Source organism: Anopheles moucheti, chromosome 2 (genome assembly GCF_943734755.1).
Source record: "Anopheles moucheti chromosome 2, idAnoMoucSN_F20_07, whole genome shotgun sequence".
In the NCBI taxonomy this organism is placed as follows: Eukaryota; Metazoa; Arthropoda; class Insecta; order Diptera; family Culicidae; genus Anopheles; species Anopheles moucheti.
The window spans coordinates 47493983-47520435 of NC_069140.1; the positions used below are offsets into that span (position 1 = coordinate 47493983).

Below are 26453 nucleotides of genomic sequence, written 5' to 3' on the forward strand. Positions count from 1 at the left end.
TTCCAACCACTTGCCCAACGTCAGTACGCCAAACTCTTTAATTTCCATTGTGCAGCTTTCGACTCAATGGTACTCAACAGAAGAAATGTTAGTGGCCCGTTTCGATTACCTCATTAAGTGAATGAAACTGTTTCACAGCACAGAATACGGCACCCGTTGCGCGTGGTTGCGTTTGCTGGTTTATGCTTTTGCTTGAAAATGTTTCAAGGAGTCTCCCTCCTAGAACCGCCATCATGGAACCAGAGCATGAACATCAAAGAGTTCCACACAGAGTGAGGCGTGCAGCGAGTTACTTCACTATCATAGTTCAGCGACAGTTGTCGGTTACTTGCAAAGCCCTAATTAGCTTCTTGATACATACTGCTGAGTTCGACGAAACTTTCCACTTCGTACCTTAGTGGAGTGCACCTGGTTGCTACTTACTATTTACTAGAAATAAAAGAGAAAGAAAAAAGTTTATAATTATTAATGGTATAAGTAATTTTTGAAACAAATTTAGTCTGGTTTTTCATGAATAATGTAATGTTTTAAGTTTCAAACAACCAAAACATTATACCATTCGATATGAGTAATCTATTATCATTCTTTTTCACGTAAAACGGCCGGCTGCACATTTAACGCACGGTGATTTTCTTTAGCAGCTAAATTTTTAAATTACTCGCAATATTTTGTTCACAAATATTTGCACAGCTTCGCTGGAATGAAATCACTTCACGAAAAAAAAACCATGTAATTATGGCAAACCAGTCCAGTGGCGAGCGGATTCGAGAAGCGAATGTCGGAAAGCAAGCTTTAAAAATATTTATCCGAGCAAAAATAAAATTAAGCAACAAAAAATAATCCTTCCTACCGTTACCGGTGCGGTAAGCTTTTGCAATGCGCTAGCCCTTCCCGAAATCCCAGTCCCGTACGCCGGATGTACCAGGTACCAGGTAACATATAATTTCCTCTCCCGCTTCTGCCTTTCCGTCCCTCACCGGTCACCCGCAAGCACAAGCACGAAAAATGGATTCCCAGCAGCAAAAATTTATTTATGAGCACACAAAAGTTCACCGTTTGGTGCCCGCAACTCCCCGAAACGTTTCCCCGGCACCCGGTGAGGAAACTCTTTCGTGCGCTTTTCGGTTCGTCTCAGAAGCTGACTGACGAGCTGACTGAACATGACAGCGTATTATGGCTTTGACGATGGTCTTCAGCGTAAAGCGGCAAAGAACGGCATGGTATTGAAAGGGAGTTTGGTGCAACAACAACGTAAAAAAGATAGCAAATAGCAGCAGAACGAGAGGTAACGACACGGGGAGCCTCGAAGACCAGGCCAGACCTCTTTCCCAATTCGTAAACCCTTTTTTCTCTTCAAAACCGTTCTCTGTTTCAACATTTCCAACGGCTCTCAGGATGAATTGAGCTACGTATTCCACCGGTCTGGTACAGCATATCTTGCGATGCGATCGCTAAACAAAATTACACAGCTTTACAAGGATCTTTCCGGATCAACAGCATGGCACGAGAAATTGGACAAGAAAAAAAAACACGCATCACACACGGACAGGTTTCACCGGGTTAGGAAAAAGTCTTGCGATAAGGACGATAAGAAACGAAAATTTCATAACTATATGTCCCTTCGTTCTGGGCTTCCAATACTGGGTGGATAAAGTTGCATCCCGATATGACAACTTCATTCGGGGAAAAATACCTCCAACACGAACGGGTTCTTGATGCTTTGTGTGTGTGTGTGTGTGTGTGTGCGTTTTTGTACAGCTTTTACGACACGGTGGTTGGCTAAAGTTTTAGAACACCTTTACACATTGCTGTACTCTACACAATTAAGTTTCGTTACAAAAAAAATAACCGACCAAAAGAATCTATTTCTCCGTCCTTTATGTAATGGCGTCACTTTCTGACATGCAACCGCAACAAGAGCGGCTATGAAACACACACAGAAAGTTTTAATCAAGTAAAGTAATTTCAATCGGAGATTTGTTTTTCTCTTGAATTTTATCTGCTCCGACATAACTTTTACGCCGAAAGCAGTATAAATAATCCTTTCAAGCCTCTTTAAAGCATTCCTAAATGAGAATTTAAAACAGTTTTAGGGGAAAAAATTGGTTCACTCCATTGCATGCATTGGGTGAATGTGATGCTGAAATCGTTACTTCGATGATTGCGATAGAGCAAATCACATAATTTGTACTTAAAATGTGTTCTACTGCAAAGCTTTGGTGAGCCAACGAAATGAAAGCTTCCCCTTGAAGCTCATGCGCGTTATACGGTCACAGCAACCTTTGCATTATGTTTTGCCTTCAATTTATTGCACTCCCGTGCACAGCTCACATGACTTGAGCAAATAAAATCTCTCACGACAAGTGGAAAAATTCAAATCACGTCCCACTTTAGTCGAACTGATAGCAATGTGCAGAAGCAAGCTTTTCAGTAAGACCCACACAAAGAGTTCAATGTATAGGCATGTGTTTTTTGTGTATTTTTAAATCGAATATTACTGCACAAAGAGGAAACAAAATAGGAACTCCACAAAGAATAAATAAATTCTTCCAGACTTTTCTTCCCGGAAGTGGCAAATATGTCTCCGTTCAGCTGTGTGGGTTTAAAACAATTAGCGAAACATGTCGGTTCGATACGAAGGAAGGAACAATTTGATGTTCTTTAAATAAAATCCACTGCTCGGGAAACATTTCTCGCCACAATGTGTCAATGAGCTGCTGTTTATTGCACCGCGGACGGGCACTCACATGTGCTCACGGGCTACATTAGTGTCACCCGGTACGTGTCGAGATTCGATACACTTCCGGCATTCGTTCGTCGACGGGTCACGCGTTTCAGGGTTCCATTCGAATAAAAAATGTCCAGCTCCAAAGCGAACGCAATGCATCCGAAGGCGCGAGATGACACGGTTTTGGGCCCCAGCACGTACGGAGCGTTTGTTAAGAGTGGCGCAAAAGCTTTTATTGCTTGCGCTTCAATCGTGCTTCCCGTGTCCCGGTACGATGGCCATCCGCATTTAACTTTGCACTAAGAAAGTGCAATTTTATGGTGGATCATTACAGTGCTGCTGTTGCTGCTGCACTGAAACGGTATGTCAGATGAAGCGAGTTTTGTTTCACAGCCAAACTTATTTTTTATGGAATGGTTTTGTTCCACTTGGATAGAATATATAATTAGCAAAACTTGATGGAAGTATGTTCACTCTCCTAGTAATTGTGTTCAAATTCATGTAAGCATCAAGTGACAAAGCACTGGAACAGGAAAAAATAAGCTTCTAATATGTTCAAAAAAATAATCACGGAAATAACTTAATTTAAAGCAAAATGGCTGAATTCTTTGTTTGATAAGTCTTCCTGGGCAGATCTACACCTGCCTTCTGGGCGTTGCTATAAAAGCTGTCCACAACTTTAGCAACCACAATGTTAGATTCGCTACATTAATTTGCGTAACACACTTTTCGATCATATCTTGAATAACCTGAAAGTTTTATTAAAAATAATTGAAGAATCTTCCAGAATTTGAAGAATCTTTTAAAAGTTGGTTGAGAAATCGAGAATGGGGTTCGTCTTGGTGAAGGACGCAGAGTACATGATTCAGTTTCACCATTTGAGCCTAAAGCCGTACCAGAGTCTCTTACTGAAAACTGTGGACAATCGTCGTTTAAACGTATAGCTTCTTCTTTTGTGACCATTTACTGGAACACCGTCAATCTCGAAAGAATGCACTCGTGAACCATTTAAGAATTTTAGTCTTAAAAAATATTTAGAAATCAACGATACTTATCTCCTTGGTGGAAGAAGTATAGAACACGTTACCCTGTCGTTTGCAATTACGTGTCAACTATGTCTCCTCATCTATCAAATCGCCAATGTTCGCCAGTGTTCTTCGTTCGAAACAAATCTTACTCTAACAACTTCAATCGCACCTGATAGTAGTTAATATCTAGCTGTTCCAATCCAATTGACCTCCACTGTAAAATTTAAATTCAAACAGTCTATCTTCTCGGAATATTCCTGAACCGTTTGACCTTAGATCTCATAACTAAGGTTTCTTTTCGATGGTCCGCTGTTGCCCACTGTTCGTCGACCATTCCTTATTAACTGGTAACGCTTTTTGCATCCTGTTTAGAACACATTAGGATAGCCTCAGAGATATTTTATGAAAAAACGCTACATGTCTATCTTTTAAACACATACGTTATTTCATAAATAGTTTCGCTCAATGCAAAGTCAATTTCCCGAGCCAAGCACTTCAGTGCCCAAGCCAACTACTCTGATCACGATTTCATCTAAAAGTCATATCGTTCCATCATCATTCCACTCGTACGGAACGGAACGGAAGGACATAACGTCATCCCAAAGACGACCCGTGACGGTACCCCACTAGCTTTTCTTTCATATCGGTGCATGCGGAAACGGATTCCCCGTTCCCCGACCCAGCACACATGAGATCCTTTTGTATCTCTTCGCGTGATATGGCACTTATTGTTATTTTACTGCCTTTCTGCGCCATCTGTCTGCAAAACGCAAAACACTCACCCTGCAGTGCTGCATGCCGGGGATTGCTCGTGTTTAATCGAGCTTAAGAAGATTTTGCTTTCGTTATGTGATTACTTTTATGTTTCTATTATCGTTCCCATCCCCTTTCACTGCCACGAAGCCATCAACGTCCACGTCATCGTGAAGTGTCTCGAAGCGATTGCTATTATCAAGCGAAATCTGAAGCCTCTTTAGCGGTGGCTTTGTTCTGGGCAGGCTTTTTTATTCCTTATGCTGTCTGGCGATTTCCGCTTCTTTTTCAATAGCAGGCCAATGATGACCGCTTGTGTTTGGGTGTGTTTGGAGCGGTTTTATTCCACCCCCTTCCCCTGCCATTATTCGCTTCCTGTGACCGGAGACTTCGTTCCGACCGCATGTAGTGATCGTAAAGCAAAGAAGCAAAACAAATAAAACACTCGCGAAGAGATTCTTCTAAGAATGCCCCATTCCGAACCGGCATAAAAAAAGGATAACCGATCCCTTTCTCTTCCATTGTAAGAATAAAAAGAGTGAAAGGACCGGTAAACATCACAACCGGTACACGGATGACGGTGACTAGTGAACAGATTGCATAGTAAATTACTTCAAGCAGAAATTTATTGCAAATAACAGCTGCCCGGGCTGCAGCGCTCGTAGCGAATAATAAAACCGTGCAGCGGAATGCGAAGACAAAAAACATCCTATTTTTTCTCCCCTCAGGTTCCAGGATGTTTGCATTTGCCCATGTAAACAGCCCGATGCGATGCAACCCTGCGTCAGAAAGCGAGCCTGATTCTTTTGTGCTTGTGACCCACCGGCACCGGTCGTGTAGAATGTAGGAACATTTCGCTCCAGAAGAGCCGGAAGTGCAGTTTTCGATTCCTTCCTGTAATTCCTGCAGTTTTTTTTGTGCCATTTCGACAGTGCAATGGGGGAAAAAAGCTCCTCACGACAATGCCAAAACCACACACACATTCACCTTCGTCCCATTGACGGTTCGGTAACGGAGTACGGGGCGTTTAAGATTTTATTGTTTGAAAATAATCGAGCACAAAGCGCCGTGGACGAGCAAGCGAAAAATACGCCATCCGGTTGTCGGGGTTTTGATCATGCTAGCAATTTCTGAACGTTTTCTATGCTCGGGAAAGGAAAACATACAATAGTGTGAATCGGTTAGACGTTAGTTGCTCTAAAAGCCTATAGATTTAAACGGTGTTACGTGTATCGGAACGATTGTAAACATTTTTTCTAATGTTTAATACACGATCTTCGATCACCTTCTACGGTTGGACTTACGTTTTCCGCAAGTTTCTGTGGAATCACGTTTTATGTTGTTTTACATTATGAAAACGGCAAACACACTTCAATTACTTCAAACTTTTATAGGTTTATATGTCAAACGAAATACTTTAACATTTTCGTGCTCACGTCTATGCGCGATGTACGGTGAAATTACACAAGTAAATTAAAGAATACTTAATGTAATGTTAAATGTAATTTTCCAATGTTAAAAAATTTCATTAACAAACCTCCCGCAATCTAATTGATAAATGTATCATGCGAAATCTCTGACAAAACCGTCGAGATATAACGTATTGTTGTGAGTAAAAATGACTTAATTAGAATAGGCAATATTTCCTCCATAGAAGTAACAAAAAAATAGAGAAAAAAAGGAAAAATAAATAAAATTATGTTTCCCAAAGCATTCTTCTAGTTGCATTTTATTTTTCTACCAACCTCTAACGGCTCATTGTTGCAGAAGCTGGGGTCATATTTATTTAACCCTTATCTAACCACACTTGGCAAGGGATGAAAAATATACATCACACACACACATGCTACACTGTTTCGAACATCAAGTGGCGTCGATTCATCGTAACCGTGTCATGCATCTGGAACATCGGAACAGCACATGGAGTAAACGCGTCGATACCACACAAATCCAGCGGAACTGCTGTGTTGCACCGACACGGATGCACTAGAGCCACTCGCCATGGTTCTGAAGCACCGTTTGCCAACGGAGATTGGCACTTGTGCCTTTGAACCGGCAGCCTCACTACCGACTGCTAAACATCTTTAATATCAATAGAACTTCTCAAACGACCGAGCAACGTCTTAGACTATCGTTTCTATTCTGGCCGTGTCAGACAAGACAATTTTACTGCAAACCATTCACTCCCCGAAGGCACTGCACCCGCCGTCCGATCGATTGTTTGGGAGCGTTAAAATTGAACCCCATTCCCTGCTTGTTCGATGCTTGCTGGCTGTTCGGCACACCGAAAACATGTGTTAGTCGTACGGTTTCCAGCGCATCCGGACGACCCCCGATGGCAAACATTATGCAAATCAGAACTCAATGCCCTCGTGCCCGTGGGAGCTCTTTGTGAGGGTTCTTTTAGTCAGCGCTGTTGAGCGAACTGTTCCAAGTAGCAAACAAACCAGACACCTTGAAGATCATGAAAGAGGAAGACGCCCGTTCAGATTTCGTCATGATCACGTGTATGTTGGAGAGGTTGTAGAGCATATGCAAACTTCTTCAATCCCTGGTTCAAACTGGTTCTGATAAAACTAACGGCACTAAAAAGAATAACATCATATGCAAACGAACGTATCTTTAAGTACAACCAATACTTTAACTATCTCATTGGAATATTTTAATGGAATGCTTTGCATACTTTTAAATTCATCAAGTTACCGTTAATACAACCAAACAAAAATACTAATCAAATTTATTTTCTTCTCCTCCATTTCTCTTTCCTTTTCCACAATGGCTTCTTTGCAGAAAAAGATCCCTACCCGGTGGATGCGCTACCGACGTGCAATCATGCACTATCCGTGTGCCAGCAGGAGCGCAAGTGTATAAAATTATTTGAAGATTTTAAGCTACACTGTAAAGTGCGGGAAAATAAATGCCGCATGGAAGATAGGTATGGTAAACGTGTGCTTAAAACCGAATGTCGGATCGGCTCCATTTTCAACGAGGAATTGTTCGATTATGATCATGGTACAAGTTAAACACTAGCAGTGTTATTTGAGATTTGTGATTTAGGATCATCTTCGGGGTTTGCTTATATTTTCTAATTAACTATTATTAATCATTTATAGATTGTTACATTAACAAAATAATATCAGCCAATCCAAAATATGCGACAAATTCATGATTCTCTCCGGAAAAGCAATGTCAGCTGCTTTTGAATTTTTTGTCAATATCGTGTCTTTACCGCATCTTTTATTGGAAAAGTAACAGAACTTATTTGTTTTGTTTGTTTGACCATCGTACACTACGAAAGTTAAAAGTAGTATTTATTCTATTTACAATTCATTTAAAGATTCCATAAAATACGCACTAATGCGTTGAGATTTAATGTTGGCTCGCAAAGTACCTTATTCAAATTATGAACCACAATATTAACTGAAACAATTCAGCTAGAACGGTCAAACTAATTAAATCCTAGCAGTGATTGAACTTCTGTGAATAGTTCAGAAGCAAAAAGCATTAAAATAGTAATAAAATCATGTTTCTGAAGCGTTTCATGCATTTTTGCGGACTTATGAATCTTCGAGCATTCATGATTCTCTCCATATTCATATATTTTACGATACGACTCCTGATTTGAAAGACTATTTATTAAAGATTCATATGAATGACTCCACTAAAAAAAACATTAAGCACTCCTCTAGTTGTCTAAAGGCTCTTGGAAGAGTTTTTCGGATCATGTGTTGACTCTAAAAAGATTCAGAAAAAAGTTATTTATAACAATCATGGTTTTGCGAATTACGTTAATGGACGATCAGGTCGTACATAGTTTTAGCTATATTAACCAATTTAAACAACTTGCACAGCTCTTTTTTTGTTTTAAAAACTAGTAAACATTTCGCAGATAATGCTACGGACAGAAAATAATTGCCAATCTTGTCCGTATAATCGAAAGCTATCCAGTGCTTAATCATCTCATATTAATCAACAAAAACATTTTATCACACCAAAATGAAACATGAAATTTTACATTCCACATGCCTAAATATAAAATACGCGTATTACACTAATCATGACTTTTAAAGATCTTTGATCTTTTCGATCAAAGTTTTTTCGAGATCTTTTTCGATAATATTTTCATTCTAAAATTCGATAACTTTGCAATGAAATGCATCAGAAATATTATATGTATGATAATGATATGATTTAAATATGATTATGATATAATTAAATATGATTTCAATAGACCCTACTTCAAATTAGTGTGTAAACAATCTGAATTTACTTACAATACGTGTGATACTAAGTCGGAAATTTTAGGATACTCGGTTATCTGCCACCCATCAATAGCATTAAACACACACAGTAGTTTGCTTCGGAACCAAACCAAAGCGTTCAATACAATACCGCAGTGTTTCTCTTGTACCGTGCCGCAAATCTAATACTCCTCGAAGTTGTATGGCGCTACGAACCGAAAGACTAACCCGAAATCTCGCAGAAGATACCGTGCGTGCGAAAAAAAACCCTATTATACACACACAAATACCCAACCATAAAGGAACAACAATGAACAAACCGTGCCGAGTGCACAAAACCGCTGACGGATAACATTACGCAACCGGCTAGCGTTCACTCAACCGTGTTTCTTAATTATGCCCCGTGTGTGTTATATTCAACAGGGATTTGTGCTACGAAGCGTGGACTAATCTGCGATTATCGCCGATGTTCGGCTGCATCTGCCCGAATAATCACATGAAGCGCAGATGTGATAAAATATTTAGCGTTGTTAACCATAATCCTTGCGTCGGTAAGTTGCAACATGCCCCTAACAGCCAGCACCTACATGCAACCGTTTCGATCGGTTCGGACTCGCTACCGATTCGAGGGTGGTTTAGTTTTCCCAAAGCGCACAAGGAAGAAAAACGGAACCGGGGGCGTTCCACACCAAACTACCGAAATAATTCGCAAGAAATTGCATTTGTTCTTAAAAATCGGTTTTGGTCGAACTTTTCCTAACCCAACTCGACAAGCAGCCACGGTGAAGTTTTCCTTCCTGCGTGCCACAACGAACACCACCAGTCCGGTTCGCTGGTAAACTTTGCTCCTTCGAACTTTGCGACTTCGAACTGCTCGAGATGATTTGTCTCTTTGTTTTACAGTTTACTATTGGTTTTGTGCTCCACTTTTTATTGCTCTTCGGCTTTTCCGGCTTGTTCACTTCACTGTTGTTTTTGTTTCCGGTGTTATTTTTTTCTTGCTCCTTTTTGTTTTCAACACCACATTTAAACACATCTTTCCACCGAAACGTGTGAAAACCATCCGTCGGAGGAAATTCTTCACCTTCACAAACTGGCAGAACAAACTTGGCGTACTTTTATCCGAACCGTTGCGCCGTTTCGCGCGCTTTCGCTGATCCGACTCTCGTTCGCCGTTCGAGCAGCAGGAGACTGTGTGGTAGTAGTACATGCATCGTTCTCCTGCCGTTTGTTTTATTACACAGTGTGAGATTTTTTTTTCTCTTCGTACGTTTATTTCATTCTTTTCGCTTTTACCCATTCCATTCACACGGTATGCCAACTTTTCGTACCAATATTTACGGGATTTCTTTAACACTTCTTAGCAAAACATCGATCCTTTCGCTTATACGCGAAAACTCTTCCTCTATTGTTTGTTCATGTTTGTTTTTCCGCTTTGGCCGCTTCCTTTCCCTTGCTGCCACATTTTCAGAGATGAAAAATAGCCTAACTACGCGCTAAGATCCTGTTGAGCAGGGTTTGAAATTCGCCAAGCCTTTCTACCGTCCCAACCGTCGTTATGGGTCTCGTACCACCAAACGGCGTTTCCAGCATGTACCCTATTGATGTATTATTTCCCTGGTTTGGTTTCATACCTGTTTGTTTTACGCTGTTTTTCTCGCATTTTCAACAACAAAAGCTTATTTGCTTTAAATCTTCAATGCCTTATCATTAAAGCAAGAAGCATTTCCACTTTTCAAAAATCATCTTTCATATTTTGTGCAAATATTTCTTTTTTTTTACTGAATTATCTAAGCGATTAATTCAGTCACACATTGCACAGGAAAACATCTTCATCCGATGCGATTTTAACCAACGAGAACGAATAAAAAAGAAAAACTGAATCACGTGGTTTGTTACGTCAAATGGGGATGGAAATTTTACAAGTTTACAAGTTTATTATTATTTCAGTTTGGTGTTACATAATTTAATTATGTTTTACTTCAAATATTGATAACCAAAAGTTGTGAAGCATTGTTATACTTTTAGCATGAATTATCCTTTTCGAGTACTCTTGAAACATGTAAACTTCGCAATACTACCCATAAAAAGAATTTTTAGTAGAATGGAAACATTCATCAAATTACTTCAACGGTTTAACAATGCTGTCCACAAACAGTTGTGTAAAAAGTGTGTGAGCAGTTTCCATGGGCCGAACCCGTTTTGAAAGAATGGACAAAAAAATTTATTGACTGTTGATTGTGTGACATTGGCAGCATGGATCGAAACGGAACGGTAGAATAAAGTTCCACAAACACCCCAACAACCATAAGTCAAACACTGCCGGGGGCAACACCATTGGACGCCATCTGTGTCGGCCGACCGGCTGCAGTTGGAAATAAAACAGCAAAAATTCTAAAACAACCTAAAAAATGGAGCGGGTTTTTGTTGAGGTTTTGCCGGTTCCTTACAGTTAGAGCTACCCCATAACGGTTCGTGCGTTTAACAAGCGTGTTTTCCATCAACACCATCCGTATAGATAGGAAGCATAAAAGTATGCGGTAAACAAAAAACTATAGGACGAAAAATGGAAACGGTAGTACCGGTGAACAGAACGCTCTTATCATCAACTATACAACAGCCCGAGCATCAGCTTTAGTGAGCGGTTTTCACCATTCATTGCAATCCGTTCTTTGCTGCATCGCGTGCCGTACCTTTGCTGGATCGTTGTGCTTGGCGACGTACTAAGTATGGGCACTTGTCCACGCGATCTAATTAAAAATCTCCCAAGCACCGGTATCCGTTTTCAGAGACGAGTGAGAAGTGAACTCAACCTGTTCTTGTCTGATGCCTCCAGCAATTAGTGCTATTCAATTGGATACAGCAAACTCTTGCTGGTGCGATGTCGTGAGTAGAATCTTCTTTATGCATCAGATTAAACTTCTTCGCTCAGATGTAGATTGTGCAGCTGTAAGAGTCTTTCCAAGCATGGCCGTCCTTACTGCAAGAACCAATCATTAATATAAAGAAAAACTCTATAACACAAGCAAGAAGAATCTAGACAAGTTTATTGAAAAGAGCTAACATAATAATGCTAAATCGTGTATATCCTGTAGAGAATACATAAGCAGCTGTTGGAAGAGAACGTCCTTTCTTGAGAAATAACTGCCATGAAATCCATCCATTAGACACCGTCTTGTCATTACAAACCTGTAAAAGATTGGATGGAATCCGATCCAACCCTCATGCTGACAAGCCTAAATCCCTGTCCAATCCGTTAGCAACGCGTTATTGCGTGGTTCATGGTTGTGCTGTGCCCAATGACCAATCGCTCTTGCCTTGCGGTCGTCACGCTCGTTGCTAAGCGACACCTCTATCGTGCCGTGCAGAGAATTATAGACCTCTCCGGTGCTGCGCCACCAACGCATTGCTTTCGCACATCGCGTATCCTTTACGCGCCGGTCTACGAATATCTCCCGCGAGGCCTCTATCTTGCGGAACGGCTTGAATTTCGCACAACCGGTACCCTTAAAATGTGTTCCAACACGCCGGCCTGTTATTGTCCGCTTCTCGTACCAGCGAGGGTTTATTTATTTACCTTTTTTTTGTTGTCTCCCACCTATCTGCGAAAAAGTATTGTTGCCCACTAGCGCACCACTCTACCGGGCCCGAATCAATTACAATGGAATGCCCCGGGACGTGCAGTGCGTACGCGGGTACGCATCGCCCGGTAGGCAGCGCAGCATAAAGCAAAAATATGCCAGCAAATAAGCGAACGCACCTTTTGTCCTTTCGCAACGAGAAAACAACACAAAAGGGCGATGCTTTTCAGAGGGGTATAAACCACTTCCTTCCATTTACGCTTCCGGTGTTTTGCACCGGGCAGGAAAACCCGCGTGGGAAGGATAATTGAGTTCCTGGTAGTGGGTACATAAAAACAAGATTTAACGGGTCACGGGAGGCCCACCCATACGCAAGGGTTGCGCGCTTCTAAAACCTCGGCCCCGAACTGCTTCGTGTCCAGCACCGCGTTCGTGATGGTCGTGGTGGCCCGGCACGGCGTGTACGAAGGGTTTGAAGTAATGAAAATTTTAAACATCCATCCCCGGCGAAGAAAACCCACCCCCAACCACGTGCACGTGCAGCAGTGACGTGTGATTTTCGTGCCGCTGCCTTTCGTGTGTTCGCAACGTTCCACTCGACCGTAACCCGGCCCCGGGGCCCGGTAATAAGTCACGCATGGTTGGTACGGTGCACGGGGCAGCTTACAAATGGCTGGCAGGAGAATTGTGTACGTCAAATCCTCTTAAAACACTGCCAAAGTGGACGAACACGCACGAGACATTCGAAAGGGGAATGCTTTCGGTGTTCGGCCTTCCGTGCCCACGGAATGTACGGGACGTGCCATTGCTCGCGAGCAGGTAGCCTGCCCGGCTACGTCCAAACTTTGTCGCTGTCCTTGGATATGCGCTGCCGGGTGCAATGGCGCGTGGAGACGTGTCATGGGTCATCAGACTAACGAAGAGAACGCCGTTTGGAAGGCAACAATAATGGCTACAAAGGCGCAAAGTAAACAAGATACGATCGCGTCAAGTGCTGCCACCCGAGCCGGAGACCTTATTAGACAAGAGACAAAGTGGTGTACTTCTTTGTGGTCTTGACGAGTCGTGACGTCGTTGCAGCGCACTGACTGCACTCGCTCGACACTCACTGAGACGAATGAATGTGCAGCCCCCACTCCGCTGTGGCTGTGGCACACGTTTGGTCATGGAAGCCTGTGCGAATGTGGCTTGACTGCGAAGGGAAACCTTCACGGTGAGGAAACCCATACCAGAACATGACTAATCGCTGTACGGTACGGGTGTGAACGACTGCCTCACAGCTTCACAGGAACGGAGCGTCATGTGGACGGATGTGGAAGATGCAGGTGGATTGGAATGATCTGACACAATCTCACTAGTGTCGATAAAGTATGGACAACTCAATGAATGTTCAATGGGAAGCTGTTGAACAGTGTCAACGATGCTGTCGAGAGTGGGTGTTGGCACACAAAACTAACTCCACAACTGGCCGTTTGCATTCTGGCACAAACTAATGACTTCATTATTAATTGAAGATGTGCGCAGCGGCAAATGTTTTGTTCACGCTGTTCAACTTATTCTTTTAAAGCGGCGAAGTATTTGATCCATTCGGATTCAACCAAACACAATCCTTGTCTGTTGTAAAATGGAATATACAACAAAACCCTTACCAGAACTCATAAAGACTTGAAGGTCGCAGACTCACAACTAGTTCCAAATCAAATGCACTCGAATGAACAAAGGGTAACGAGAGGCAAAATGTCAAGGCCTGGATGGATCAAAGAAAAGCATCAAACGAAACGATGGAAGAACATTTTGCCGTTTCCTCACAAAGGAAACCTGCTGCTTGTAAGTAGTACAACAAAAATAGACATTAAAGGGCACGAACGTTGTCGTTTTAATACAATATTTTTTTTAAACAAGACCGAAGGTTGTGAAGAATCAAGTAAACTTCATGGTTTGTATAAAGTATGAATTTTTCAGGTATTTTCAGGTAGCGATGCTGGTCTTCACACGAACGAACCGGACCAAAATCCCATCCGGACCAATCCCACGTACGCTGGACTATCTATCTAGCTACGGGTAAATAAAGTCACAGAAAGCCAGAAATGGCAAGCTTGAACCTCTCGAGGTTGTTGTGCTTATAATGAAGATGAAGTATTTGGTCCTTAAATCCTTCTACGTTGAGACCGTGATTACGAGAAGTTCTAGTAAGTTATTCTGAAGGTATATAGCTTACTTTTTCAGTGACCTTCAATTTCGCTGGCATGGAATTCTGCTCGAATTTCTGAACTGAAATCTTGTTCTTCAAATCCGGTGATGCAACCACTACGTGTTTGTTTCAAAAAGAATTGCTTCTACGGTAGTTCATAACGGACATCCCGCAACCAGTTCCATCAAATGCACCAAGATAATTTAATTTGGTTCAAATTAAAGCTTTTCCCCAACTACTCCCACAAAACCTGAAATGACACGTGCATCGAGCAGCAAATAAACTTCTGCCGCTTACATACCAATTAAAACCAATCTTCCTCCAGAATGAGTTGTAACCAGCAACAACTTTTTTGATACCAATGATGGGTGAGAAACTCCAGCGAACATGCTGCCACTAACACATTTTGATGTACGTAAAGCTCGCTTTTCGCTTTCCCAGCCCTCTGCGGTACCGTTACCGTATCGTCTACAGCGGCGAGGAAAGTGCAAGAAAAACTCAAACGAAACCTGCTTCGAAACTTTTTGCCTTTCTCCACCCAACTACACCCTCTCCCTGTATTACCTCCCCCTTCAACACCGGAAAGAAACGGTGCTCGGGTATTTGATAAGAAATCGCTTGCACAGCCAACGGGCTATGGTGGGAGGCGGTAGATCAGAGAGCACCAACGTAGAATGCCCGGTTTTCGTAATCCCTCTCTACTGTGTTGTTACCCATTCACCCATCCGTGAATGAAGAGCAATGAATTTTATGAAGACTTTCTCATGCCAGCTCAGAAAGCTCACGACCGGAAATGAACAAATAAAGAAACATCTCGCACCGGGTTCGAGTTCGGGGCTTGTGTAAAAGAAATTTACAACAACTTTTCAACGTTAAGCAAGCACAAGGGGTGGGCAGAACGGGATGCGAAAAGCAAACAAACAAAAAAAAGGAATCGGAAATAGACGCGTCAGCTAAAGTAAACCAAGCACAGTTAATGGGAAGCAGCCAGGTTTCCTTTTGCTATCGGTGCTGTTACCCTACCAAAACACAAGACACATGAAAATGACGTGATCTATTAAAGCAATTTGTAGTTTTCATAGTTTGGTCGGCTTTCGCACGAATATGAGACGATGGTTACGTTCGCTTGAGTGAATGTTGGTAGCTTCCACTCTCGCTGGTCGGTATCGTATTTCCTTCCGGAAACGAGCTGAAGCATCACTCTGCATGTAACGTGTAACGGGTGGTTTTTTCTTGCTGTATTTCTTCTAAACGCAAATTACACAAAAACCCACAACATCCGACACGGGCAAGTGGTTCGAACGAAGGGCTACACGAGTGGAACAATCAGCATGCCAAAGTTTTCACACTTAAAAAGCTCAACCTTGCACAGGATCGGGATGGTAGCTCTCAACGACAGGTGCAATGTAGTCAGGAAAAAAGATGATATTAATGTTGTAGCAAAAATACAAATGCACCCTGTGGTTTACTCTCGGTGGCGTAATTTGTAGCCGAAGATTATTGTGAAAATGAAACTGTCTACGGTAAATTCGGTAACAAGATTTCAAATATTGAACGTATACTTTACAAGTATTCCACGGTTTTCCCGGCGTGATTTGACTTATGGTTAAATTAAAAATCAGGAACTTTCCAAATTATGTCCAACCAGGTTCAAGCTGTGATACACCAACACTTTAAATCTCGCGTTTCAGTCCCATGTGTTTGCAACGCTCACCTAACACCAACAACGCAAATGAAATCTTCCCTCAATGATCGGCGATTGCCTCAGCAAAACGAAACCATAAATCAACCGATATTATGTATTTTGTATACTGTATTCTTTCCCGCACCATTCCGGTTTTCTTGCAGATGTGCTTCCCTCCGCACTAGATACATCTTCTGGCACCGCAACTAATTCCATCTATCCGAACTTCTTTCCCTCCGACATCATTGAAGATCCTCCGCCCACCAGCACCTATCCATACTTTCTGTTTCCCTCCAAGAAGTACCCACCGTCGGCATTCGGGTCGGCCATTTACCACGCCACCGTGGACTATATCAATCTACCCGATGGGCCCGGGTCGGGTCCATCGTCCAACGGCTCCAACCCGGAAACAGATCAATCCTCTTCCTTCCCCTCCTCCTCCTCCACCAATACCCGTCAGCATCCGGGAACGGAGCACAACTATCGCACTAGATACGAGCACAATTTTGACACCAGCATGCACCACACCAAGCACCAAAGCCCCACTCATAGTAGCAGTAATAATGCACCCATCGCACCGCCGTGGCCTGATCAGCACCAGCACCAGCAGCATCAGTACCGACACGGCGAGAACGGTACTGCCGATCCTACCGGTCACGTTGGTATGGGACGATGGGATAGCATGTCAGTCCCATCCGACCTCCAGCAGCAACCGGAGACTGGTGAGAAACGTGTTACCATTGCCTCTCTTTTGTCGCATATTTATCTCACTGTTCCATTCCTTCTTCTACAGAGCCCTAAAAGGACCGATAAGCCACGAAGAACGGTCCTTTGAAAAGTGTTTGCACAAGCATTTGATTGGCACGAAATGTGGCGAGATGTTGATGCACTCAAAAGCAGGGTTTCGACATGTTGAACATTCAAGAGTCGTTATTTTTACACTATTGATTGTTGATACAAACAGTAACGGCTCTTAAGTGTTCAAAGAACCGGAAGAGAATATAAAACTTTCCCTCAATCCATTATATCCATGCTTTTGAGTACACACCAACTATCAGTTAAACTAAGTTTTAAATTTATAAATATATCACCATGCCATAGCTTTACAAACAGATGTCTAGATAAAACAACAAGTGCCCTTGTAATCACCTGCACCATAAACACTCTATATGACGCACCTATCCTAACTGTTCACCAAACGCAACCGACTGTAACGGATTTACAAGCACTTTGTTGACGCACGAACCCACAAAAACTAAACACAATTTTTAACTTTAACGCACCATGCACTACGACGAAAGTTACGCACGCAAGCACTCAATGCGCACAGTGCTTGTCAATGGGTAGCACCATCATAATGTCATTCTGCCACGCATTCAAAACATTCATCGAAATATCACTCATTAATACATCATTTTTCCACAGGTATATACAATTTCAAAGCAATGATTGAATCTTTAAACAAAACATTAAAAAGATAAAGGCTTTTGTTGAACTTTTCTTGAATATGTTAATATCATCAGATCGAAAAAAAAACCAAAAATCGAAAATAAAACTCTGCTCCACTTGCTTGCGTATTGTAAAGTACTGGGCGTCTCCATCGAGTTTCTGCTATATCCATGTAATCAGTTTAACAACTTTTTTTGACAATTGCAGTGTAAAATTTGAAACACAGCAGCTTGCATTAAAATAAGCTGTTTCCTTTCAATTAGAAATGATTTAAATATGTCAAATGAGCCACGCAACACATATGTATTAAGCGCCTCCATGGGTATCCACAAAGTACTGGGCGGCTCCATCGACTTTGTTTGAATTAACAATTAACGGGTTGATTAAGCGAAATTTTACTAATGCGCTAAGAATAATCAAGAATAATTACTTCGCGTTTAGACCTGCTAATATTAGTTGCACACAACTGAAACAAGCATTTGCCAATTGCGATTAAGCGAAAGTGGCTATCCTATAAAAGCGCTTTTAAATTCATTATTATTCGTATCTGTATGCTTCCTGCAACATTTTCCCATATTCAGTCTTCTTGGCAGTCTTCTAGCTGCCACTATAATTCACTATGAAACACTCACGTTGAACTAGGATATTTCTGAAATTGGTTCATGAATCATGAACCAATATCTCGTAGCGTTATCGCATACTGTCAACAATATTGAAATTAATCTATCATCACCTAATGAAAGCATTACGCATGTATTCAACGAACGCTTACATGCATCAGGCAGCACTATTGTTGTTATCTTGTTTAGATACGAATCGAATAATTGATATATTGCAGCGGCAGCCAACGACTACGCGAATGGGATGAGATTATATGCTGTAGAGTGCAATGCGTATGCCTTAATTCAACGCAGTTTGTTTAGCTCACAACTAATTGATTCGATTGAAAAAAAAAAGAATCCGTAACTTGTTCAAAACAATTCAATAGTGCCACGATTAGATCAACCTTTATTGACTCTTTCCTTCACATGGTTCACTCGTGTAAAAGTTTTGCGGATTTGGAATAATTGAAGGCATACAATTACAACACATATCGAAGAAAATATCATCAACAAAATGTTAATGTTTATGATACCAACAAGATTTGTTTTTTCGTAATAACCATTTTCATAAAACGCAATTGGAAACCGTACAGCAATTAAATGCAATGTTGTTACAAACTAAATTGCTTCGAACGCGTTTGCCTTTCAGCAATACAGTGGGTCAGCAATGGGAAAGTCAACTTTTGGTTCGTAAATCAAACCACTCTAGAGAAGGGAGTCGAGCTTTTTGTTTTAATAACGGAACAGACAGCAATGAGCGGCACACAATCACAAACCCCAAAAACCACACAGCTGACGTAGGTTTTATGGTGTGTCGCTGTTCTGATGCTTCTGACATGCGGAGCGCACGAACTCTCTTTCGATCACACGACATGTACGAATGTGTGGCAAACAGTATGAAAAGAAAAACCAATACAAATAGCACAACTCGACAGAACGTTGCTTTTTTCCCTTCGTACGAAGCAAGCATGGGTTTTTTGTTTCAGATTTTTCACCGCGTGGGTTAAAGCTCGCTGCAACTCAACCCCCAACCCAACGAACACATGGAAACAGAACAGCATCCGGTGGCCGATCATATACCGAAACAGACACGCATACTGCATCAAAAAAAAAATGTTCATGCCCCACGTACGCATGAGGTTCGACAACCGGCAGAGTTTGTTGATTTTCGACCACCGCAGGCGGTTACTTAAACCAAGCTCATGATTTAAGCGTAATGCCAACCGAATGTCTGGTTGCGCGTCACACCTCTTCCGAATCTATGTCCCCAAGCGCCACCTTGCCTCGACCATGCCCACAACCAACATCCAACCGCTCGTATTATTTAGCCACAATAGACACACACACACCCTCTCTCATTTATAAACAAATACACGCAACAAATTAACCTGCCACGGAAGATATAGCCTCACACGCGCCTGTTTGTGTGTCCTACACATCTCACATCACTCTTTAAATAAATCTCTCTCTCTCTATCTATCTATCTCTCTTTCTCTCTCTCTCTTTCTTTCTCTATCTTTCTCTTTCACTGCTACATCGAATATTCCTCCACCCATGCTCCATGTTCTCCGTCGTTGCAGTGCGGGCAATGGGTGTGGACGATAATTATCACCGTCTGCTGGACCAGAATATGGCCCTGATCGAGACGCCGCTGGTTGCGCCACCGCATGCCTACTATCCGCAGCACTACAAGACGGCACTGTATCCGTACAACGTCAGCGGCTACCATCATCTGCATCAGCACGGTGCCGGCGGCCACTTTGGCAGCCACCAGCACCAGCACCAGCATTCGTACGGTGGGTTCGAGTACGAATACGCAACCGGCGGTGGTGCTGGTGGTGGCATCGGGGGCCCCGGTACCGGTGGCTACCTGTCCGCATCGGCCGGGTCCGCTCCGGTCGACAATATTCTGATCAGTGTGAACGGTGGCAATGGAGATGCGGCCATCGAGCTCGACGGTGCGAGCTACGAGCATACAGTGGACAAACAATGTAGGTACCCTTCGACGGGCCAGCCGTCCAACCGGCTGCTGGAACAGGATGTCCGGCTGGCGTCTCTGTCCACGTTCCTTCCTTTCTTGCACCTTTGTACCATCGACCGGGGAGCCTGCATCTGGAAGATTTGCCCTGCTAGGGGTGGTTCCGGCGTTTGAGTTTGCGGATGACTTCAACATTGACTGCGTGTGTGGCGTGCGAGCGTTTGCTGATCCCTCCCCCTCCCGCTTATGTTAAGCGTTTGTCCGGTATCGAGACGATTGTGATGAGTGTATTCCTTCAGGTTTCCTTCGTTGTTTTTAGTTCCTGGCAAATCTTTTAAGATATTTTATCGAAAATCCGGTTAAAAAATGCACCCCACATTAGCAATTGGGCAACTTTACGACAGTTGGGTCTAGACCAATAAAAATATGATAAAATAGGAATTGTGCGACATACTGAGCACATTCCGTCTTGGCTCAATATTAATGCCTTGCAAACAACTAGGTATTATTGGTATTTGATCGCTCAGTAATTGAATCAATGAAATCCATTATTCAATACGAAGCCCTTTCCTTTTGATGCTAAAATATGCAACAATTATCATGAATGCTTCACTCTGTATGCCTTTGGTTTCGATCCCACCGTGTCGGTTGTTTTTTTTTCGGTGGGATTCAATCGCCAAACATCCATTGCTTTTACAGGCCTCGCTGCAATAACGGATGTGCATTGATACTGTTATTTAATCCACCACTTTGTGCCACTTCCACCGCCCACTCCTTTGTTGTTATTGGCCTCTGTTAGCCTTTCGCTGTTTCATCGTTTGATTTATACTCGTTGCCATTTTCGTTATCGTGTGTTTGTTCTTTTTTTGTGAAACGCTCTTCTCCACTCTGCTCTGCTTCTATGATAGGTGTGTAAATTTATATGACAGGTGTCGAGTAGCGTTGAACGGATTGTGTGTTTGTGTGCATGTGGGTTTCCCTACAAAACTCCGCATCGAAATTGTTACCCCCGATTATCGCCACCAATAATCCGTCGATGATCTGTTGATTTTCCCGTTCGAGTGCCTGTTACTGCTGTGAACCCCATCCCGGGAGGATGATGATGAAGTTGATGAAGATAGTTCTACAACTAGTGTTCTCCACGTTTACGGCGGCTCTAATCACTACACTTACACAAACTCACCGGCGCAGATCAAAGGGTGAAGATGACCGATCGATCGATTCACGTGCGAAACGGCGTTTACGATGCCTACTTGACCACACTTCAACCATCATCACTCGGACCCGTGCGTACACGCAACTGTTTGCGCCCGCAGGGTCCATTTTTCATTACAACACACTCGTTTTGTAATTTCCGTGCTGGGAAGGTAAGTTTTGGACGGGTAAATTATGGTTTGCATCTTCCTTTCCCCCGTTTCTTATCGGTTTTTTTTACTCACAATTATAAGTTGTACACTAACACAAATACACTCACACACTTAAACACTTCCTCTTTCACTCGTTGCATCCCGCAAAAGAAAACAGTCTACCACCGTGTAAATGCAGTATGTGCTTTTTGGGTTGATTTTTTTTTTAACTGATATGTGTGGTTTTGTTGTAAATGTATTTTCGTTTATTCAGCACATCGGTTTTTTTATAGTTACTATGTCGACATTGTTTATAAGTTTTACTGAAAGACAATAGATTTTGCGTATTTTGATTTTCTACAATGATTGTCATACAGTGGTTGGGATGTTGATTAATGGTTTTGTTTCACATTTAAAGCGATATGCGTATTATTTTGCGTAATTTTAGAAGCTATACATAGAAGCCCTCAGCACCTGCAAATGATGAAACGCAAATATATGATCTATTGAAAGAGCTTTTACGCTTGATACTAGTAGAGATTGAATTTATATCGATTGGTGAATTAAATATAACGAGATAGCTGGTGTACCATCACACCGATGATTTAATTACAGGTCCTGAGTAATATAGTGAGAGTCATATTTATTGCATAAACTATTGTCTAGGAAGTCTAATAACATGTTAAAAATATATCCACAATAGCTGACAAAGTTGTCGATTGCCAAAGAGCTCTAAAGCTCCAAACGACTTGACGTCTAAAGTTCAGCGTCATTATTATCTGCAAGGCGAATCAAACAATTTACAAAGATCAATTTTATTCAAATATTTCTTTTCTTTTTTATCTAAAGGCAATTGAAAAAAAGATTCAAGTTTTATTCGCATTGAAATCTTCTTAAAATATGAGTGAATGTTTGGTTACATACCAAGAATCATAAGAAAAGTATGTTTAAACTTTAGATGAATTACCAGAAAAAAATCATGCACAGCTTTTGTGACAGTCTGGCATCTAGAGCTTAAAATTGACTTTTGATGAAAAGGAGGTGTTTTAGATTTTTATTTTACGAGTTGAAATTTGGAAGCATCGCATCGTTTAAAATGAAGAATACAGTACATGTTTAAAAAAGTGTTAGTGGTTTGCCTATTACACGAAAACAAAATTAAAAATAAAATCAACGTGTCGTTTCGAAGAAATGAACCAAAAACTAATTACCGAAGTAAAAGCAATAAATTAACCATCCTTTGATGAAGTTTTAAATGAAAGTTTGCGGAACCTTGGCAACTCAAAACATATAAGCTGGGACTTGATACCGAACCCTTAACGATAAACTCATTCTCCATTTTGAGTTTAAAGCTATTGGAGTAGATCTTAATAGATCTAGTTTGAGGTATGAGCTTCAAAACTCTGTTATTCGTTTATGAGAATAGTTGGGAAAATTAGAGGTTGTATGTGAAAATTGTATATTTAACCCATCTCTCTTGTCAGAAAGATTCGTAGATAATATGATCAAGACCAAAATACGCCGAAACTTCACTCACAATATTTATTTATATACAATAACTTTGAATAGATTCACTGTGACCCTATCCCAATTCAAACCACCTCCTTAAGGAAAGAACATGTTTCAAACCTCATGTTTGAGATTTGTGAAATACACCGTGGCCATTATGGCCTCGCCCCCTTTCAGAATCTATTAGTTTCCGTAATCCTGCAAGATCCAGAACACACACGGTGTCGAAAAGGAATGTTTCTTGAGTAACTTCAACAGATAGGACAACAGGATGGATAAGGAATAGTTAAAGTTGCAGTGAGGTAACAGGAAACTAGTATAAAATATCATTTAAATTTACAATGCATTGATTTAATGCATTTATTAGTCAACTAACAGTAAATTGGGCACGGAACACCTGGTAGCGTCTATTGAATCGCAGTTTTTGTATCGATTTTGGGTACGGTTTAACAAATCGTTTGTTAAAAGAAGAACGCATTTATTCACTGAAGTATTTCAATTGAACTATGTAAACGAGGTCCAAACAAAATAAAAATGTTTAGCTGGTTCAAGGTTTAAACAATAATGACAAAACATACATTTTATTCGTACAATTTTACACTTTTCAATGCTGAAGGACTCTTGACACTATTTATATATCAATTTTTCTACACCTTCACCTACCCGAACAATTGCGTCAATGTGCTTATTTTAAACTCGTGGCTTATATAACACATGTTTTCTGTGCACTAGTACAACAACCAAGTGCATTCCATCTTATTAAGCACAGAAGACATCATTCTTAAAATTTGCTCGCAAAAACAAGCCTGGTTTAGTTTGTTCAAAAAATGACTGCTAGCAAAAAAAAAATACGAAAACCAAACAACAAAAACGGACTTTGCCTTCACCAACCATAGTTTGGTTTTAGTTTCCGGTGAATGTTTTTCCTCAATTTTATACCACATACCACTAGGCTGCAAGAAGCAGCCACTACGAGCTAGGCTGCCCCTTTGCTAGCGTAATAATATTGTTGCGTCGCTGCTAACAAAGGCTACAACATCGTACGCTGTAAATCTAGCTCCAGGATGTGGTATACTTTTCCCCCGTGTTTTCGGTGCGGGTTCGGAGTAAATTTGCCTTCCGGTAATGTTTTTATTACAATCGCGCTACATTGCAACCAACTTCGCTCAACTGTTGGCGCTCAGCCCATGATTTACGATAATTTTATTTCGTTCGCTTTTTTTATTGATTTTCAACCCCTGATTGGCGTGCGGGATGGGAGGGGAGAAAAAGAAGAAGAATTTCTTGCTTTTGGTGACCCAGGTTTTTGTTTCTCACTGATACCAGCTTTTATGGATTCGGACTTCACAAAACAACGTTAGTGTTGTAAAATTCAAAACAGTTGTCCCAAATTATGGTACCGATGGTTTTTGCTCTACCATTTCATATTGACGGCTCTGGAATGACATAACATTTCTAGCATTAAGCAATCACTTTAAAGACGGTACAGTCTTTTTCGTGTCACTAAGTCAAAGTCGAAAAATTCTCAACAAAAAAGCATACCTTCATACCAATTAATGGCAAGTGTTTATATCCCCACGCAGTCGGCACTACCACGAGTGCGAATGGTGTCCTCATTCACCTGCACCGGCTGCCCGGAGAATGGGTCGCATACATTTGCAACCCAAATTTAAATCTATTCAGTGGTGAAAACTCCCGACCCACCGCTACCCACCACAGAATCACTTTGAGCGACTTATAACTGGTTGTTTTTTGCCGTTTTAATTTAATTACCTACGCAATGGCATAAGAAACGACAAGCGGAGGAAGATAAAAAAAACACCCCACTTTCTGTCATACACCAAAGGCAAAAAAAAGCTTGTTAAACCACCATCACAGTCCTATGCATTTCAAGTACTTCCCATCTTCAACAGCTGCTACTCGCCGAACAGGTTGGGAGGGGTTGCGGAATTAAATGCAAATTTATTTATTGAGTTTTTAATTTTCTCCTCATTAAAATTGTCCACCAACGTGTTTTTTCTTCGTTGGGCTTTCGCCTGACCGCTGCCTACGGTCCTTCACTTTGCTTTTAGTTTCTGTCCTGCTTTTACCCTTGATGGTCTGATTCTAATCTGTCGTCGAAGCGCGATCGTACGCTCAAGTGCTAGTCGGAGTTTTTCTTATCATTGCCCGATTCCTGGTGTTCTTGGCCTTGCTTACTTTGTGTGGCTATTCAATCTTCTGCCGGCACATGCAACAACACACCACACTCCTGACACCTAATGCCTTCCACTTCCCGTACTCACCACCGAAATAGGAAGGAAGTCACCCGCACACACACACACACACACGCTAAGCGATTTGGCAGACTCTTCAGTAATAATGCTTCAAAACACATCCAACTTGACGATGGTGGATGGCAAACCGTGGCGAGTGCTTGGTGGAGATTGGGAAGAGGCAGGCATACAGACGAAGGTGACGAGATCCCCGGGGGAGGGGGAGGTGGGGGGAACCATTTCCATCGAGCAGCACCGAGTGACTGCAAAATTATCGTCATCCGTCGGTTCACGGAAACGTCAGCTGCGTCCACACGCTGTTCCGGCATTTCGCTCGCCGTACTCATCTGAAACCAGCTCGCTTCCAGCAGAGCGCCATTATCACTACCCTGTCGTAGCCATACAGACCGGGCGGTTCGCCTGATGCCACTACCTTCCAGTCTCCCGCGCAGCAGCGTGCTTTAATAGCCTCGTTCCAGCTGCGCCTTGAAACGCGGACGGGCGTCTTTCGTCAAACCGTTCGCTGCTAAATTTCAAAATTTATGTTTTATTTATTAATATTTTTCCACTCTAACACCGATCCATCCACCGGTGTGGGCGGGGAATGCATGAGTATGACGAACGGAATGGGAAAAAGGAGAAACAGATTGTTTTGCTTTTAACGTGGTTTCGAAGCAGTGGCGAAACGGGCGAGAATCTTCACCGTACATTGTAGTACAGTTCTTTGATCACTTTGTATTAAAGATTCAGCGAACATTTGTAATTAAAGTGAATTGTGTTGTGAGCAAGTGGTTACAATAATGGGCAAATGATGTATATATGACGATGCAAACAATGGAATTACGATTGATTGAATCTGTTCCAGTTTCATGAGTCTGAATAATTGTACAAACTGAATGCATAACGATGAGTCGTCAATATAATAATTCATGATTCCTTGACAATTCATCCAACTTCAAGCCGCTTTTGAAAATCGCTAAAGATACATGAATCTCCAAAAACGTAGAAATTTTCAAAGGTTGTTGTATCTCTCAGGCATTATTGAGGAAAGAATCTCAAGAAAGAATCGTCAAGAATTCGAGTTTAATGAGAGATTCATAAATCTTTA

General features: G+C 41.7%; 1 protein-coding gene across 1 annotated transcript in view; it reads left to right on the top strand.

Moving 5' to 3' along the window:
• The window catches only part of LOC128310265 (uncharacterized), a 107791-nt gene that overhangs the window by 77308 nt on the left and 4030 nt on the right, over positions 1-26453 (top strand). Inside the window, exons 4-7 of the mRNA XM_053046866.1 lie at positions 7300-7444; positions 9174-9301; positions 16371-16928; positions 19838-20248. Coding sequence (XP_052902826.1) covers positions 7300-7444; positions 9174-9301; positions 16371-16928; positions 19838-20248 — 1242 coding nt within the window. The remainder of the gene's footprint in view (positions 1-7299; positions 7445-9173; positions 9302-16370; positions 16929-19837; positions 20249-26453) is intronic.